Source organism: Pristis pectinata, chromosome 13, assembly GCF_009764475.1.
Source record: "Pristis pectinata isolate sPriPec2 chromosome 13, sPriPec2.1.pri, whole genome shotgun sequence".
Taxonomy (NCBI): domain Eukaryota; kingdom Metazoa; phylum Chordata; class Chondrichthyes; order Rhinopristiformes; family Pristidae; genus Pristis; species Pristis pectinata.
In genome coordinates, this window is record NC_067417.1 from 51861673 (window position 1) to 51880143 (window position 18471).

General features: G+C 47.9%; 2 protein-coding genes across 8 annotated transcripts in view; both read right to left on the reverse strand.

Annotated features, from left to right (window-relative positions):
* The window catches only part of LOC127577410 (septin-7-like), a 59434-nt gene extending 49872 nt beyond the window's left edge, over window positions 1–9562 (reverse strand). The window contains exons 1-2 of the mRNA XM_052028606.1: window positions 9313–9562; window positions 2853–2955 (exon numbers count right to left, since the gene is read on the reverse strand). Of these exons, the coding sequence (XP_051884566.1) occupies window positions 2853–2955; window positions 9313–9351 (142 nt within the window). The 5' untranslated portion in view covers window positions 9352–9562. The remainder of the gene's footprint in view (window positions 1–2852; window positions 2956–9312) is intronic.
* Window positions 9563–13392: 3830 nt separating this feature from the next.
* Window positions 13393–18471, reverse strand: part of LOC127577409 (dynein axonemal assembly factor 1-like) — a 79111-nt gene continuing 74032 nt past the window's right edge. For all 7 annotated transcript variants that reach the window (XM_052028603.1, XM_052028604.1, XM_052028605.1 and 4 more), the window contains one exon: window positions 13393–13604. In XM_052028603.1, the coding sequence (XP_051884563.1) occupies window positions 13510–13604 (95 nt within the window). In that variant the 3' untranslated portion in view covers window positions 13393–13509. The remainder of the gene's footprint in view (window positions 13605–18471) is intronic.

Here is an 18471-nt window from a genome sequence, read left to right on the forward strand (position 1 = left end):
TCTCATCTCATCTCTGGAACTCAGCTCTTTGAACCAAAGCTGTGATTAGATCTGCAGCTGAGTGGCCCTGCCAAAATCCAAACTGGGCACCGACGATTTGTTTACTGGTAAGCAAGTACCAGTTGGAAACTGTTGTCAACACAACTGATGATTGAGAGTACATGGACGGGATAGTAATTAGCTGGATTAGATTCGTCCTGCTCTTTGTGAAGACATACCCATGCAACTTTCCACATTGTTGAGTAGGTGCTAGTGTTGGAACTGAATTGGAACAGCTTGGCTAGAGGTGCAATAAGCTGTAGGGTTCAGACCTTCAGTACTACAGTGGGGATGTTGCCTTTGCCCATAACCTTTGCTGTAACCCAATCCTCTGTCATTTCTTGATATCATGTAACAAATTCAATTTGCTAGAGCCTGGCTTCTTGGTGGGAATTTCAGGGGGAAATCCCGGTCACCTATTGGGCAATTCTGGCTGAACTGAATTGCTGTTGTATCAGCTCCTTCTTCAGCACTCAGTGCAAGGCCCTGCCATCATTGAAGTTGGGGGATGTTTTTGGAGCTTCCTCATCTTTCTGTTAGCTGTTTAAATATCCACCACTATTCACAACTGGGTACAGAGAACCTTGATCTAACCCACTGGTTGTTAGATTGCTTAGCTCTATCTATTGCATGCTGTTTTACAAGCATGTAATCCCATACAGTAGCTTCACTAGGCTAGCATCTGATTTTTTAGATATGTCTGGTGGTCTGAAGCATGGCCTTCTGCACCCAGGTTTGATTCCCTGGCATGTTGGTAATAGCAGAGAGAAAAATATGCCAGGCCACGGATTACCATGTGGTGGTGTACGTCTCTGCTGCGCCTGTTGGTCGACATGCCTCACAGTGCCAAGTTTTCAGCTGAGACTCTCTCATTCAGCAAGTGTCACAAGGAATGATGCTGCAGTTCCTACTCAATATTGTGCAGGACTTAGTGGGAACACTGGGCTTGTGGGATTCAAAACTGCCACAGTGCTGAAGCAGCTTGGAAAGTTGCTGCCGCCACAGTGCACTAACACCAAGAGGAGTGCATGTTTAAAGTGAGAGAACGAGTACCAATCAAGCTAGGCATACTGGACCTGGTGTTGGAAAATGAGCCCGGCCAGGTGACTGACCTTTCAGTGGGAGAACAGTTAGGGAACAGTGACCACAACTCCTTAAGTTATAAGATAGCTATAGATAAGGATAAGTATGGACCTCGTGGGAGAGCATTAAATTGGAGCAGGGTAAATCATGGGAGTATAAAGCAGGAACTGGGGAGAGTTAATTGGGAGGAGCTGTTTTTGGGCAAGTCCACATCTGGCACATGGATGGTGTTTAAAGACCAATTACACAAAGTTTGATAAGGTCCCTCATTGGAGGCTGATCCAGAAGATTAAGATGCATGAGATCCACAGTGAATTGGCCATTTGGATTCAGAACTGGCTTGCCCATAGAAGACAGAGGGTACTGGTTGATGGGACTTGTTCCGGCTAGAGGTCTGTGACTGGTGGTGTTCCTCGGTGATTCGCACTGGGACCTCTGCTGTTTGTGATGTATATAAATGACATATATGAAAATGAAGATGGGCAGGTCGGCAAGTTCGCAGTCGATACATATATTGGTGGTGGTGTGGATAGTGTAGAAGATTGCCAAAGGATACAGTGGGATACAGATCAGGTGCAGATATGGGTGGAGAAATGGCAGATGGAGTTTAATGTGAGGTGTTGCACTTTGGGAGATCAAATGTAAAGGGGCTGTACACTGTTAATGACAGGACCTTTAACAGTGTTGATGTACAGAGGAACCTTGGGGTCCAAAGCCCATTGCTCCCTAAAAGTGGCCTCAAGTCGATAGGGTGGTAAAGGTGGTATACGACATGCTTGCTTTTATTAGTCAAGGCAGTGAGTTCAAGAGACAGGAAGTTATGTTGCAGCTTTATAAATCTCCAGTTAGGCCACATCTGGAGTACTGCATTCAATTCTGGTTACCCCATTACAGGAAGGATGTGGAGGCTTTGGAGAAGGTGCAGAAGAGGTTTACCAGGATGCTGCCTGGATTAGAGTGCATGTGCATTAAGGAGAGCTTGGACAAACTTGGGTTTTTTTCTCTAGAGTGGCAGAGGCCAAGGAGAAACCTGACAGAGGTTTATAGGCATAGAGTAGACAACTGGTATCTAATACTAGAGGGCATGCATTTGAGAGGGGGCAAGTTCAAAGGAGATGTGTGGCGCAAACTTTTCTTTTTAAAACAAAACAGAGTGGTGGGTGTCTGGAATGTGTTGCCAGGGTGGTGGTGAAGGCAAATATGATAGAGGTGTTTAACAAGCTCTTAGATAAGCACATGAATGTGCAGCGAATGGAGGGATGTGGACATTGTGCAGGCAGAAGGGATTAGTTTAGTTAGGTATTTAATTATTTTGGCACAACAGCATAAGCCGAAGGGCCTGTTCCTGTGCTGTACTGTTCTATGTTCTAAGCTGCTTTATCCTGGATGATGTAGTGGCCCAAGGGCTGATGCATCTGAATTCATCTAAATGAGTAAAGACCTTGGGGAACCTGTAGGCACATCACCTGTCACAGAATAAGGTCTCTGACTCGTTCTTCCTGTCATAGCATTTCTGGGGTTTTCCAGTTGTGATTCTGTTCAATAACAACCCTAAGACATGGTCGGTGGTGGATTCAACAATGGTAAAGCTACCAAGTATGAAAACAAAGTGGTCAGACTTCCATGCCCCCTCATTAACAGTAGCAGTTCACATCATCAAGAGTATTCCCAGCATTTTCTGTTATTTCACAAAACTTGTACAATATCCAATCATTTCCCCAATAACTTACCCACAACCATTAATGTGAACTCAAAGCCTCGTTTCACTGACTTCCTGTACACCTGGTTTGGAAGGTTTGCGAATCCCACGTATCCCTCCAGGGAACGGGCATACTGCAAGGAAAGAGAGGGAGGAGTTATATCCATCTCATTCTCCCTGTTCCAGTCCTTCCTGGCTACCGCTCCCACTCTGTTTCTCTCTGACCCTGTCACACATGGTCTTTGCTTTCCATGTCTCCAATGGTAGGGTGATGAAAAGTGCTGGTATGTAAAACAGACAGCGAGAGCAACAAGAAACAGTGTGAGAGCATGAGAGAGAGGGCACAGGAGAGAAGCAGAGCAGACCCAACAAAAACTTATAAGCAAGAGCAGGAATTTTAAAACTGCACCCCACTCCGATCATCAGCGCCACTGCTCAGCCAACACAAATATACAGGTGTCAGTTAGGACATGGGCCGCGGTTTCTGATAACCCCATTTACAGAGGATAGAAGGATGGTCAGGCAGTGGAGCACTTGAATTCTGGTCTAGAGGTAACAGAGGCATGGATGAGGGTTTCAGCAGATCAGCTTGAGCTTAGGCTAAGTCAGGAACTGTTATAGTGATGGAAGTTGGTGAACATAGTGATGGAAGGATTTGTGACTAGAAGCTCATCCCAGGGTGAGATACTACACCAAGTTCACAAATGGTCTAGTTCAGACCTCAGGCAGTTGCTGGATGCTGGAGGGACAAGATGCTGATGACTTTAGCACAGAAAACATTGGAGGAGATACCCAGTGGGTCAGGCAATATCTATAGAGAAACAGTTTTAACATTTCAGATCAATAACAATTCGCTATAACTGGGAAAAGTCAGAAAATTAAACAAGTTTACAATGCTAGGAATGAGGCCAGGCTTGGTACAAGGATAGAGAAATCAAAAAGGAGAGGCGCGATCAGCTGGAGACCAGGAGAGGCTGTGACACAAGTAGTGGACGTCTTAGCCAGGTGGTGGTAACAACAAATATTGTGCCTAAAAGTGGTGGAATTAGGAGATAAAATCCAAAATACCCAGAGGAGAGGGAAAATACTGAATTCTGGAAAAAGGGAAATACCAGAGTGGAGCAGCTGACTATCTGCCTGAACTTGGCACCATTTCCAGCATTTCCTTTTATTTCAGGTTTCCAACTACTGCTGTGTTCAGCATCTCAGTTGCAGCAAAGTTTGTCTCACCATCGCCGTCATTCATCTCCTCCAGATAATTAGCAAGTATTCACCACCAACAGCATCCATACACTACAGCCAAGTGTCACTGGATTCCCTTGGTCACACACATTCCGTCTCTCCCACTCTGTAACATCAAACACATTGTTTCCTACATTTTCCAATTCAGCATGCTGCCCCACCTACTAACATATTGCAACATTTTCTTTTTTAATTTCAGACTTCCAGCATCTACAGTTTTTCTCTATTTTCACACGTAAGAAATGGATTCTGTGACAGGGACCACAGAATGAGAGTTCTGCTCATGCCATGTCCCAGGCACACAACATGTTAAATCAGACTGAAGGGCTGAGAGGTTGTGATCATGTGGAAATGTACAGACTCTACACAAAATAACCATAAAATGAGAAAAATTTACAACATACAGAAGGCCATTCAGCACAGAGCCACAGACCCAGTGCAGGATGTGGGATTAGGCTGGAGCTCTGTTTCATTAGTTTGGTTGAAAAAGAGCTTCAACCTAATCCCACATCCTGCACTGGGTCTGTGGCTCTACAGGTCATGGCTCTTCAAGCACACACTGTTTAAATGTGACAAGACTCTCTCCACTCCCACCCATGAATTTCAGACACATACCATGCTCTGGGTGATGTTAGTTTTCCTCATCTCCCCATTAATCCTTGATCTTTCACCTTTTCATGGTTAGAAGCAGGTCCTTCTCCTTTAGACCATCTAGGTCCCTTGTAAATTTTATATACCTCATCCTCCTCTACTCCACAACCAAAACCCCAACCTATCCACCCCTTCCTTTCCAAATGCGAGTGCTGGAGATAAGGCTGAAACAATTGTAACCACATTTAACCAGAAGTGCTGAGTCAGTGATCCATTTCAGCTTCCTTCCAAGATCCCCACCATCATAGAACCCTTCCCAGAACCAATCTGACTCATTTCATGTAATCTCTCGAAATGGCTGAGACCACTGAAATCAGCAAAGACTATAGGACCAAAGATCATCTCGCTGTTGTCCTGTGCCCCAGAACTAGCTAGGCCAGTACAGCTACAACACAGACATCTCCCCAACCATGTGGCAAATTGCCCAGGTAGGTCCTTTCACAAAAGGCAAGACAAATCTAATCTAACTACCACTCAGTCTGTCTACTCTAAATCCTCACCAATGTGTCATCAACAGTACTATCAAGTGGGACCAATAACCTGTTGTTCGATGCCCATTCTGTGTTTCATCAACAGCACTCAGCTCCAGATCTCATCACATCCTTGGTCCAAACATGGACTAAAGAGCTGGATTCCTGAGGTGAGGTGAGAGTGACCGTCCTTGAACACAAGGCAGCATATGACCAAGTGTGGCATGAAGGAGTCCTGGCAAAACTGGTCAATGGGCATCAAGGGGAAAACACCCAATAATTGGAGCTGTATCTTGCACAGACGAAGATGGTTGTGGTTGTTGAGATGTCAGTCATTTCAGCCCCAGAACATCCTCAGCTCCTTAATCAACAACCTTCCTTCTACCATAAGGTCAGAGATGGGGTTACCCACTGATGTTTGCACACTGTTGGATTTCTGTTTGCAGCTCCTCAGCAAATGAATTAGTTCACGTTTGCATGCATCAGGACCCAAACCCAGCACATTCAGGCACAGGCTAATAAGTAGCAAACAACATAGACTCAACAATAGTTCCAGGCAATGGTCTCCAACAAGAGACAGCCTAACCACCTACTTTGGATATTCAATGACAACCATTACCAAGGCCCCTATCATCAACATCCTGGGATTACCATTGACCAGACACTCAACTGAACCAGCCACATCAACAGCAGGTCAACTGCTGCGTATCCCACAGCAAGTCACAAACCCTCTGACATTCCAAGGCCTTTTCACTCCTCGACAATGTACAGAAGAGTGTGATGGAATATTATCCACTTTCCTGGATGTGCAGCTCCTTTATCTCTGAAGGAGCCGACACCACCCAGAGCAAACCAGCTCACTTGATTGGCACCCCATCAACCAAAATGTACAGCATCTACAAAATGCATTGTAACCTTGGCTTCTCCAACAGTACCTCCTAAATCCACAAACGCTACCAGTATGAAAAACAAGGGCAGTAGACGGATGGAACCACCACCACCAGTTGGCTCCTCTTCAAGTTATGCATCATTCTGGCTTGGCAGTCGTCCCTGGGTGTACATACTGCAACTCCTCAACAGCACTGTGGCACTACCTTCACTGGAAGGACTGCAGCAGCCAACCGCCACTTTCTCAAGAGCAATGAATGCCCAGATTTTAAAAAAAGGAAATTGCCAGTCCTGGTAACGTTATCAGAAATCTTTCCTGTAGTTTGGGTCAACTTTCCTATAATGTGATGACCAAAACTATAGTCAGTTGTGGTCTAACTAATGTTTGACTCAATTCCAGCATACCTCACTGCTCATAAAGGAAAACATCTCATTTGCTGTTTAAACTACCTTACCGATCTGGCACCTTTAAAGATCTGCGCACATCAACATCTCAGTATTTTTGTTCCACTTCCTCGCATTGGTTCCCCTTATCGTACTCCCGAAATGCATCACCTCAAAATTCTTTTCGTTAAATTCCTCTCACAAATTTTCTGCCTAAATGATCACACCATTTGCATCTTCCTACAGTCTCAAACTTTCAACTGAATAATTTTAGCAGCTGCAAACTTTTGTCTCATACCCCCTAAATGTAAGCCTGAAATACACTATATGTGTAAGGGACCAGATACTAAGCCCTGTGGAACCAGCTGTTCAGAGGTATACTGGATTAGTACCCAGCCATTGAATATCCAAAGTAGACGGGCTGCATTATATTTAAAGGTTCAACAGACTAATGAAAACCCTACTTCACCTTTACATGATCAATCTATTCTTCCCTTGCTTTTCTGGATCTCCGTCTCTATCCCAAGAGACAGGCCAGCTACTCACATTCAGTACAAGCCTACTGACTTCCATTTCGAGCAACACGTCCTTTCACCTCCTCCCTTCCCACCATCCAGGGAGCAAAGCAGTCTTTCTAGGTGAAGCAATGATTCACTTGCACGTCTTCCAATCGAGTGCACTGCATTCGGTGTTCATAATGTGGTGTCCTCTAGAGAAAGCAAACTCAGATTGGGTGATCGCTTTGTGGAGAACCTGTGTTCAATCCGCAGGGGTGATCCTGAGCCTCCTGTTCTCTCCCACTTTAATTCCCCATCGCACCCTGACCTGCGGCTTCCTGTACTGTCGCAGCGAAGCCCAATGCAAGCTTGAGGAACAGCACTTCATCTTCTGTCCGGGCACACTGAAGCCTTAGGGACTCACTATTGAATTCTACAACTTCAGATAACGTAATGTCTCTGCCTGTATCTGTTGTCCATCCAAGAAACTGGCTCAGCTTGTTTGTTTTTTTCTCTGGAAGTAGAGGACATGCCCAGCCTGACCTGCCAGGCATGTCCTCCTGCTCTGCATTTCACAACTCCTACATCCTTTTATCTACATTCTCGTTGTCCACCTGTTCCCATTCACTCACTGACCAGATAACCTTGTTTACAGCTTATCCCATGGTCACTCCAGTTTTACCCTATCCGAGACAACTCACTTGCCAGAAATGGTTCACAAGTCAGGTGGACAAAAAGGAAGATAATGCTTCAGGTGACCTCCATTGGGACTGGGGCAAGATTCCGGTCCAGGGAAAGGTGGGTGTGCCAGAGGGGGAAAAAGAACAAAAGGAAAGTGTGTGATAAGAGTGGAGACCAGAAGAGAACAAGGAACATGAACACTCCAGTCTGCCCTGGTCATTGCTCAGAGCAGGCTGGAGCTGCCTCCACCTTCCGCGAGATAGAGGTGCACTCGCCCAACAGCAGCAGTTTGGTGATGATGTCAGGGATAGTCACAACTGAACAGAGATCAGTCCCCTCCTCACCCCACCACCCTAACTCTCTCTCTCACAGTCCCACCTTCCACCATCACACCTCCCTCAGAACCACAATGCCCTCCCACACCTCTCCACCCTTGCACCCTCACCAGCAGCCAATCTCCTCCACCCCAAACCCCATACCACCCACCCCAGATACCGACCCTAATCCCACAACATTAACCTCACCCAACCCCTCCTCCCCCCCCCCCCCCGATAGTTGCTTCCCACCACCATCTGTACTGAATCCCCCAGACTCGCAGCTTACAGGTTTCCCATCCCCCCAATTCCACCCCCAGCACCTCAGGATCCTGCTCCCTCCAACTTCGCCTGTCCTGTAGCGCCGGACCCTCCCCTCAGCAACCCCTCATGTTTCCCACAACGCCAGCTACTCTCCCCCCACCCCTTCCACCTCTCCCCTCCTCACACGCCGACCCTTCCACTCCCCCGCTACCAGTGTCGCCGGTACAGGACTCGCACCCACTACACCCCTGCCCCCGACCACCGCACACTCCCTTCCCTACCTCCCCCCGACCCCTACACACTCCCCTACCTCTCCCCCGACCCCTGCACACCCCACATCCCTAGTTCCCCCGGACCGCGGCACACTCCCCCTCCCTCCCGACCACCCCACTCCCTCCACCGACCACGCCCCGTCACCCTCCCCCCAACCGCTCCCCCTCCCTCCCTCCCACGACCGCTCCCCCGACCCCTGCACACTCCCCTCCCTCCCACCCCCGACCCCTGCACACTCCCCTCCCCCCCCGACCCCTGCACACTCCCCCTCCCTCCCCCCCCCCGACCCCTGCACACTCCCCTCCCTCCCACCCCCGACCCCTGCACACTCCCCTCCCCCCCCGACCCCTGCACACTCCCCCTCCCTCCCCCCCCCGACCCCTGCACACTCCCCCTCCCCCCCCGACCCCTGCACACTCCCCCTCCCTCCCTCCCTCCCTCCCCCCGACCCCTGCACACTCCCCTCCCTCCCACCCCCGACCCCCGCACACTCCCCTCCCTCCCACCCCCGACCCCCGCACGCTCCCCTCCCTCCCTCCGATCCCCGCACGCTCCCCTCCCCCCCCGACCCCTGCACACTCCCCTCCCCCCCCGACCCCTGCACACTCCCCCCCCCTCCCCCCCGACCCCTGCACACTCCCCCTCCCCCCCCGACCCCTGCACACTCCCCCTCCCCCCCGACCCCTGCACACTCCCCCTCCCCCCCCGACCCCTGCACACTCCCCCTCCCCCCCCGACCCCTGCACACTCCCCCTCCCTCCCCCCCCCGACCCTGCACACTCCCCCTCCCCCCCCCCAGGATCACCGGCCCTTCTCCCTCCACTCACCGGGAGGCCGCAGGCGGCGGTCTCGGGCCGCTCGATCATGGCGGGGCCGGGGCTGGGGGCTGGGGCCTGTGTCCCGGGGCTGCGGCGGGAGGACGGGGCGTGCAGCCGGCGCGGCCTCTGTCTCCGGGTCCCGAGCTCCGCCGCCCACACCACGCCCAGCGCGCTCCCGCTCCCGCTGCCGCTGCCGCCCGCCGACGTGTTCCCGATCCCCCCGCCTACCCGCGCGCGCCCCCGACCACAGACACCCGCGTGCGCGCGCACTCCAGCTAACCGCGCGCTTCTGAGCCCCGCCCCGCGTCAGCTCATTGGCTCACAAACCAGAGGCACGCCTGCCCTGACGTCAGCCGGACACGGTGCTGCTGATTGGCTGAAGCCGGCCCGGGGAGCCGGGGCTCCTGCTGCCGGCAGGGTGGCCAGTGTGAGGGGGCGCACCGCTCCTTCTCTCTGCAGCTGCAGTCTGCCCTTCTCGACCTGTTCATTGCCGTCGGAGACACAGGAGACTGCAGATGCTGGAGTCTGGAGCAGCAAACAATCTGCTGGGGGAAACCAGCGTCTGGGGAGGGAGAGTTTCCGGTCGAGACCCTGCACCAGAACTGAGAGGGGAGTTAGCCAGTGCAGAGGGGAAGGGGTGAGACAGGGGTCAGTGGGTGATTGCCCTGTCATAGAGCCATACAGCATGGACATAGGTCCCTAGTCTCAACTTGTCAATGACGACCAAGATGCCACAAGACCATAGGATATAGGAGCAGGATTAAGCCATCCGGCCCATCGAGGCTACTCCACCATTCAATCATGGCTGTTTTTTTTTCATCCCCATTCTCCTGCCTTCTCCCAGTAATCCATAACCCGCTTACCAATCAGGAACCTATCAATCTCTGCCTTAAATATGTCGGATGTCTTGAATGCTCATCCAAGCTCGTCCCACTTGCTTGCGTTTGGCCTTATAGCCTTCTAAACCTTTGCAATCCATGACACACATGATGTCCCAACACTTGGAGTCATTGCCTTGTCCTCCCATTTGTGTCCCCTCATGATCTACCTTGTTGTGACCTTGCACCTTATTGCACTGCACTTTCTCTGCAGTTGTGACACTTTACTCTGTACTGTTATTGTTTTTACCTGTACTACATCAAGGCACTCTGTACTAACCCAATGTAACTGCACTGTCTAATGAATTGACCTGTACGATCGGTATGCAAGACAAGTTTTTCATTGTACCTCGGTACAAGTAACAATAATAAACCAATACCCTTTCCCATGCTTTCCCTCCAGCCCCGCCGCCCCCTTTCCTGGTTCTATCTATCTACTACCCACACATTTCACCCACCAGATCCCCTCCTCCATCTGGTCCTAGTTCCATCTGCCCTTCATTACTCCCCTAATGGTTCCCATTATCACCTTGCTCACTTATTATATTCCTGCAATGGTAGCCTTTGTGTTCCTGCTTCACCCTCCAAGCTGACAAACTAGCCACCCCACCATCTCACCTCATCTACCACCTCCTGTCCCATGTGCAGAAGAGTCTGCAGGTCTCACATAGGCCTCACTAGCCACCTCAGAACCCACAAATGCAGAGTGGAAACAAGTCATCCTTGATCCTGAGGAACTGCCTCAAGAAGATTATTATCCATTTGTCTGGGCAGACATTCTATCACATACCCATCAGTGAGAAAGAGGCATAGGTAGACAGCAGGTATCTTTCTCCGAGGGTTGAAATGTCTGATACTAGAAGGCATGCATTTAAGGTGAGGGTGGGAAAGTTCAAAGGAAACGTGCAGGTTGTTTCTTTTTTATACAGAGAGTGGTGGGTGCCTGGAATGCGCTACCATGCATGGTGGAGGCAAATACAATAGAGGTGTTTAAGAGGATCTTAGATAGGCATATTGAATATGCAGAGAATGGAAGGATATGGACCATGTTCAGACAGAAAGGATTAGGTGTCACCAGCTTAATTAATTTAGCACAACATCATGAGCCGAAGGGCCTTTTACTGTGCTTTACTGTGCCATGAGTGATCCAGCACCTAAATAGGCTCTTTGGCCCATCAAGAGCACACCGGCCATCAACCATCCATTTTACACTAATCTAACATTTAATCATTTTTTTGTTATTCTCCCCACATTCTCATCGACTGCCCTCAGATTCTACCACTCACCTACACATTAAGGACAATTTACAGCAGTTTTTGGGATTTGGGAGGAAATCGGAGCATTTGGGGAAGCACATGCAGTCACAGGGAGAATGTGAAAACTCCACACAGACAGCACCCAATGTCAGGATTGAGCCCTGGTCTCTGATGCTGTGAGGCAGTAACCTTACTAGCTACACCTCTGTGTGGCCCAGACACTTGGCCTGATCAGTCAAGGGCCAGTCACACAAGGGTTACCAGATCATGATCTTGAGAGAGTGGATAGAGTAATACTATCTGCACCATTGAGATAGTGGCTGAGGATTACCCACGGGTACAGTGATTGGGAGAAGTGAGCAGTAGAGTGACTAACAGGGTTATTAAACATGAAAAGCCTCAACACAAGTGCTTTTCAAATACTAACAACTGAGGCCAGTTCATGAAACACCTCACAGAGGGACAAAACCCCATAGCTGGAACCCATGTTCCCTTGTACCCATTGCCTTTTTAAATTTTTTTTAAATTTAAATTTTTTAAATTTTAAATTTAAATTTTATTTACAGCGTGGTAACAGGCCCTTCCCGCCCAATGAGTCCGCGCCGCCCATTTTAAACCCAAATTAACCTACCCATACATCTTTGGAATGTGAGAGGAAACCGGAGCACCCGGAGGAAACCCACGCAGACACAGGAGAACATACAAACTCCTTACAGACAGCGACGGGAATCGAACCCCGATCGCTGGCGCTGTAATAGTGTCGCACTAACTGCTACGCTACCGCGCCGCCCCTTTCTGGTGCCACAACTTGGCTCCCGCAAATCTGCCCTCACCCCCTCCCTCCCTCCCAACATAACAGGGACAGGGTTCCCCTTGTCCGGACCTACCACGCCACGAGCCTCCGCTTCCAACACATCAGTCTCCGCAACTTCCGCCACCTCCGAAGGAGTCCTACCACCAGGCACATCCTTTCCTCACCCCCTCTCTCTGCTTTCCATTAGGGACCACTCTCTCTGCGACTCCCTTGTCCACTTGTCCCTCCCCACTGATAACCTCCCTGGCACTTATGCCTGCAACCGCACTAAGTGCTACACCTGTCCCTATACCTCCTTCCTCACCACCATTCAGGGCCCCAGACAATCCTTCCAGGTGAGGCAGCACTTCACCCGTGAGTCCAAGGGCGTCATCTATTGCATCCGGTGGTCCCGGTGAGGCCTCCTCTACATCAGTGAGACCTGACGCAGATTGGGTGACCGCTTCGTCGAGCACCTTCGCTCCATCCACCGCAACAGCCAGGACCTCCTGGTGGCCACCCATTTCAATTCTACATCCCACTCCCATACCGACATATCTATCCATGGCCTCCTCTACTGACACGTTGAGGCCAGACGCAGGTTGGAGTAACACCAGCTCACATTCTGCCTTGGGAGTCTCCAACCTGATGACCTCAACATCGATTTCTCTACATTCCAGTAACCCCACCCTTCTTCTTCCTCCCCACTCCTTTGTCTTCCCTTATTCCTGTGGCTTCCTTCCCCCGCCTTGATGACCTGCCCATCTCTTCTCCTCCATCCTTTATTCTATGGTCCACTGCCCTCTCCTACTGGATTCCTTCTTCTTCAGCCCTTTTTGCCTCTTGTGGCCATCACCTTTCAGCTTTTTACATCTTCCCCACCCACCTACCTTCCCCCTTTTACCTGGACTCACCTGTCTGCGTGTACTCCTCCCCCTCCCCCCACCCTCTTATTCTGGCTTCTGCCCTCTTCCTTTCCAGTCCTGATGAAGGGTCTTGGCCCGAAACGTCAACTGTTTATTTCCCTCCATAGATGCTGCCTGACCTGCTGAGTTCCTCCAGCACTTTTTGTGTATCGTTCTAGTTCTTTTTGATGTAAAATTATAAATACAAGTTCACTTATTAAAATATAATGCAAAATAAATCTAATAGCATATTTTACTACAGAATATTGTTAACTAACAAAGAAAATTAACATTGTTTTGTCTAATAAGAATTATAAGCATTAGATAAATCTTCTGTGAACTGTAGTTTTTCCCATTGTTTTAACATGGATTTCTCAGTCTAGTCCAAACTCAATATCTTCAATGTTGATGCGACTCAGTTCCAGAACTTCTGATTCCTCTTGAATTTGTTTGTTCTTTGGGCCATGTTCTGAAAGATGAGGAAGATTTCCTTATTAGATATCAATATCGCAAGTTCAGATTCACGTCTGATCAGGAAAGAAAACAAATCCCTGAATGAATATTTTCTCTATAACCTCTCCCAGTGCTCATTTATACAGTTCTATCTAAATGTTATGTACTGATGCTCTGGTTTAAAATATAATCTATGCTGCTGAGAATGCCTGTAGCTTAATAAAGTTACATTTAAAGTTGATACCTTCTGTAACTATTGAATCTAACAAACTCTGGAGTAAGACAATCTATTCAAAAGTCAGTCGGACTCCAGCAGCCATACTCAGCAGGCAGTATGCCTTCCCAACTCCAGCAACGTGCTGAGCAAATCCTATACTGTTGTCTAGCACAATATGTTTAGCAACACTTTGCATTAAAATGGACTTTTTTTTTGTTGTAATTGTATTCTTTCTTGTAAAAATTGGGCATAATTTATGTTTTCCTTGTGAATTCTGCTTATATGACGCTCTGTGCCTGTGATGTTGCTGCAAGTAAGTTTTTCATTGCACCTGTGCACACATGGACTTGTGCAGATGACAATAAACTCGACTTTGACTTTGAATTTAAAATGAGGCCCTCTCTGTTCTTACATCAATGGCATGATTCAGGAAAAGAGCAGAGAAGGTATTTCCAGGATTCTAGCCAATATTTATTCCTCAATAAACGTCAGCCATACCTGTTTCTGGGATCTTACTGTTGGCAAGCTGGCTACTATGTTTCCAATATTACCAGAATAACATCACATTGAAGGTTGTTAATTGACCAAGGTTGTGACACCCCAAGGTTCTGAAAGGTGTATTGGTTTATTATTGACATATGTACTGAGATATCATGTTCTGTGTGCCATCTAGACAAATAATGCCATATGTAATTACATCGAGGTAGTAAAAAGAAAGTAGAATACAGAATCTAGTGTTGAATCTCATATGAATACATCATTTATTCTTCAACAGTTTAGTGCACTGAGGGTCAGCACCTAGAAATTCAATTACATAACAGTGCTCCAGTGTTATAAAATAGAAGTTCATTTCTCACTGGAGATATGCAATAATAACCATTTTGGGTCATTTCTTTCCAGTCCAAATATTTAACCTGTAACATCTAAACACAACTTCCACATCAGAGGCACATGGAATGTTGTCATTTCTATTCATTGCTCCTTTTGGGTGTGTTGCACAAGAAACTTCAACTGCATTGGGCCCCCCCAGGACAACATGATCTTCCCAACTATTCTAGTGCACTGTGAAGTTATTCAGGTGGATGGCAGTTTACTTTCACTTCTTCCTATCTCCTGTTCTGTATTTGATGTTCACAATGTGGACTCCTCTTCAGTGATGAAACTAAACACAGACTGGGGACCGCTTTGCAGAGCACTTGTGTTCAGTCCACAGGGGTGACCCTGAGCTTCCTATTGCCAGCCATTTTAATTCCCCATCCTATTCCCATTCTGACCAACTGGTCTATGAGGCCAATGCAAGCTCGAGGAACACCACCTCATCTTCCATCTGGGCATGTTGCAGCCTTCTGGACATGGTGCTGAATTCAACAACTTCAGGTAACTTGGTTTCTGTCTGTAGCAGTTGTTCATCTGTGATATTATCTCAACACCTTCCTCTGCAACTGGATCCTTGACTTCTTGATCAACACACCACAATCAGTAACAACAGGCAACAGCAACCCCTCTACAATTATCCTCAGCACTGGTGCCCCACAAGGCTGGGTCCGCAGCTCCCTACTCTACTCCCTATACACTTATGACTGTGTGGCCAGATTCTGCTCTAACTCGATTTACACATTTGCAGATGACACCATCATAGTGCACTGGATCTCAAACAATGATGAGTCAGAGTACAGGAAGGAGCCAAGGAGCCCAGTGGCATGGTGTCAGGTCAGCAACTTTTCCATCAGTGAGAGCAAAGCAGAAGAGCAGGTCATTGACTTCAGGAAGCAGGGCAGAGTACACACCCACATATAAGTGGTGCTGATGTGGAGAAGGTTGAGAGCTTCAAATTCCTAGGTGTAAATATTACCAACAATTTGTCCTGGTCCAGCCACATGGGCACTATGGCCAAGAAAGCACACCAATGCCTCTACTTCCCCAGAAGGCTAAGGAAATTTGGCATGTCCCCAATGACTCTCACCAATTTTTACAGATGCACCATCAAAAGCATCCTATCTGGATACATCACAGCTTGGTATGGCAACTGCTCTGCCCAAGAGCCCAAGAAATTGCAGGAAGTTGTGAACTCAGCCCAGTCCATCATGGAAGTCAACAGCACCTCCATTGACTGTCTGTACCTCACTTGCTCGGGAAAGCAGCCAGCATAATCCAGGACCCCTCCCAGCCTGGTCATTCTCCCCCCTCACATCAGGCAGAAAATACAAAAACATGAGAACATGTATCACCAGTCTCAGGGACAGCTCCTATCCCACTGTTATCAGACTCTTGAACAGATCCCTTATACAGTAAAGATGAAGTCTTGATCTCTTCAACCTACCTCATCACAGCCCTTGAACTTCGTCTACCTGCACTGCACTTTCTCTGTCACTTTAACATTATATTCTGCATTCTGTTTTTTTTTTTCCTTTTGTACTACTGATGTACTTGAGTATGGAATGATCTGTCTGGATGGCATGTAAACAAGCACTCTTCACTTGTAGCTCAGTAAACCAATTACAACAATTACAACCTGTTTTTTTGGTCTCCTTTTTTCCCTCTGGGAGTAGAGGCCACATGCAGACTGACCTGCCAGGTATGTATCCCTGCTCTGCATTTCACGATCCTGCATTCTTTTGTCTATGTTCTCACTCTAACTGCTCTCATTCACTCATTTACTTGACAACCTTGGTTACATCCTATCCCCATGGTCACCCTTGTTTTACTGCATCAGAGGTATCTCCCCACCCAATGTTTCCTGCGGTTTAACAAGTTTATTTTGTCTTCAGCCTAAAACATTGATTCTGTTTCTCTTCCCACAGATATGAGTGTTTCCAGCATTTTCTGTGTTTATTTTAGATTTTTAGCACCTGCAGTTTTTTTTCAGATTTTCATTTGCCTTCATCATTTGGGACCTCACCCATGCACTGGACAAACTCACCACCCCATCCCCATCTCACTCACTACTCACTACTGTGATTGCCAAGTCCCAGGCCCAACCTGTGGTATTTCCCGCGTCTGTGATCTGACCGATGCTTCTGCCAGTCCCTGATTTCCCACTGCCTGCCAACATTGCAAATACCATTCAAACCACCATTTTTTTCAAAATACTGGAGTCCCTTCTAGGTCTCAGCTGTAACACAGGCACTGACCCTCTTCAAGCCTGGCCTTGGAAGGCTGATACATTCTCAGGCACTAGAATTTCTAGCCCATGATTTTCTATGCTGCGATCCCTGGAGGCTGGTTTTGGCATTTCATTCTCAGTGATTATCCAAAATCTCTGGATCAGTTCTTTAAGGACAGTGGTTTTTTGCCTCTTGCATCTTTAGTCAGAGCACATGGAAATACATACCTTTGCTTCACTGTTGATATTCCCAATAGTCCATGCCTCAGAATTACTGTTTCAGTATTCTTGTTGGCTAGGACTCCCTGCTACACTGCAGCTTTGGAGTCAGGATGTTGTGGCTTTGATTCAAACTCCAGATATTTTCCTGACTGACATTCCCACCACTGTCCTGTCATTGGTGCCGCCTTTCATAAGAAACATGAAATCGAAACTCCAACAGCCCCTTGAGTTCAAGCAAGAAGAGTCTACGGCACTATTTTGAAGAGCAGTAAAAGTCTCTCACTGTCCTGGCTAACATACCTTCTCAACCAACATCACAAATGGATATTCTGCTCTTTATCATGTTGCTGTTTGTGAGATCTTGCTGGGCATACACTGCTACATGGTGCTGATATTACACAATAGTAACTAAACCTACAGACCTGTTATAGCCTGACATCAGTGGTTGGGAAGTTGTTGGAGTCGATTGTCAAGGATGAGGTTACCGAGTACCTGGAGGCACATGACAAGATAGGCCAAACTCAGCATGGTTTCCTTAAAGGAAAATCCTGCCTGACAAGCCTATTGCAATTTTTTGAGGAAATTACAAGCAGGCTAGACAAAGGAGATGCAGTGGATGTTGTGTATTTGGATTTTCAGAAGGCCTTTGACAGGGTGCTGCACATGAGGCTACTAAACAAGAGCCCGTGGAATTACAGGGAAGTTACGAGCATGGATAGAGCATTGGCTGATTGGCAGGAAGCAGAGAGTGGGAATAAAGGGATCCCATTCTGGTTGGCTGCCAGTTACCAGTGGTGTTCCGCAGGGGTCCGTGTTGGGGCCGCTTCTTTTTACGTTGTATATCAACGATTTGGATTATGGAATAAATGGCTTTGTGGCTAAGTTTGCTGATGATACAAAGATAGGTGGGGGGTGGGTAGTGTTGAGGAAACAGAGAGTCTGCAGAGAGACTTGGATAGACTAGGAGAATGGGCAAAGAAGTGGCAAATGAAATACAATGTTGGAAAGTGTATGGTCATGCACTTTGGTAGAAGAAATAAACAGGCAGACTATTATTTAAATGGGGAGAAAGTTCAAAATACAGAGATGTAAAGGGACTTGGGAGTCCTCATGCAGGATACCCTAAAAGTTAACCTCCAGGTTGAGTCGGTGGTGAAGAAGGCGAATGTAATGTTGGCATTCCTTTCTAGAGGAATAGAATATAAGAGCAGGGATGTGATGTTGAGGCTCAATAAGGCATTGGTAAGACCTCACTTGGAGTACCGTGTACAGTTTTGGGCTCCTTATCCTTAAGAAAGGATGTGCTGACGTTGGAGACGGTTCAGAGAAGATTCACTAGAA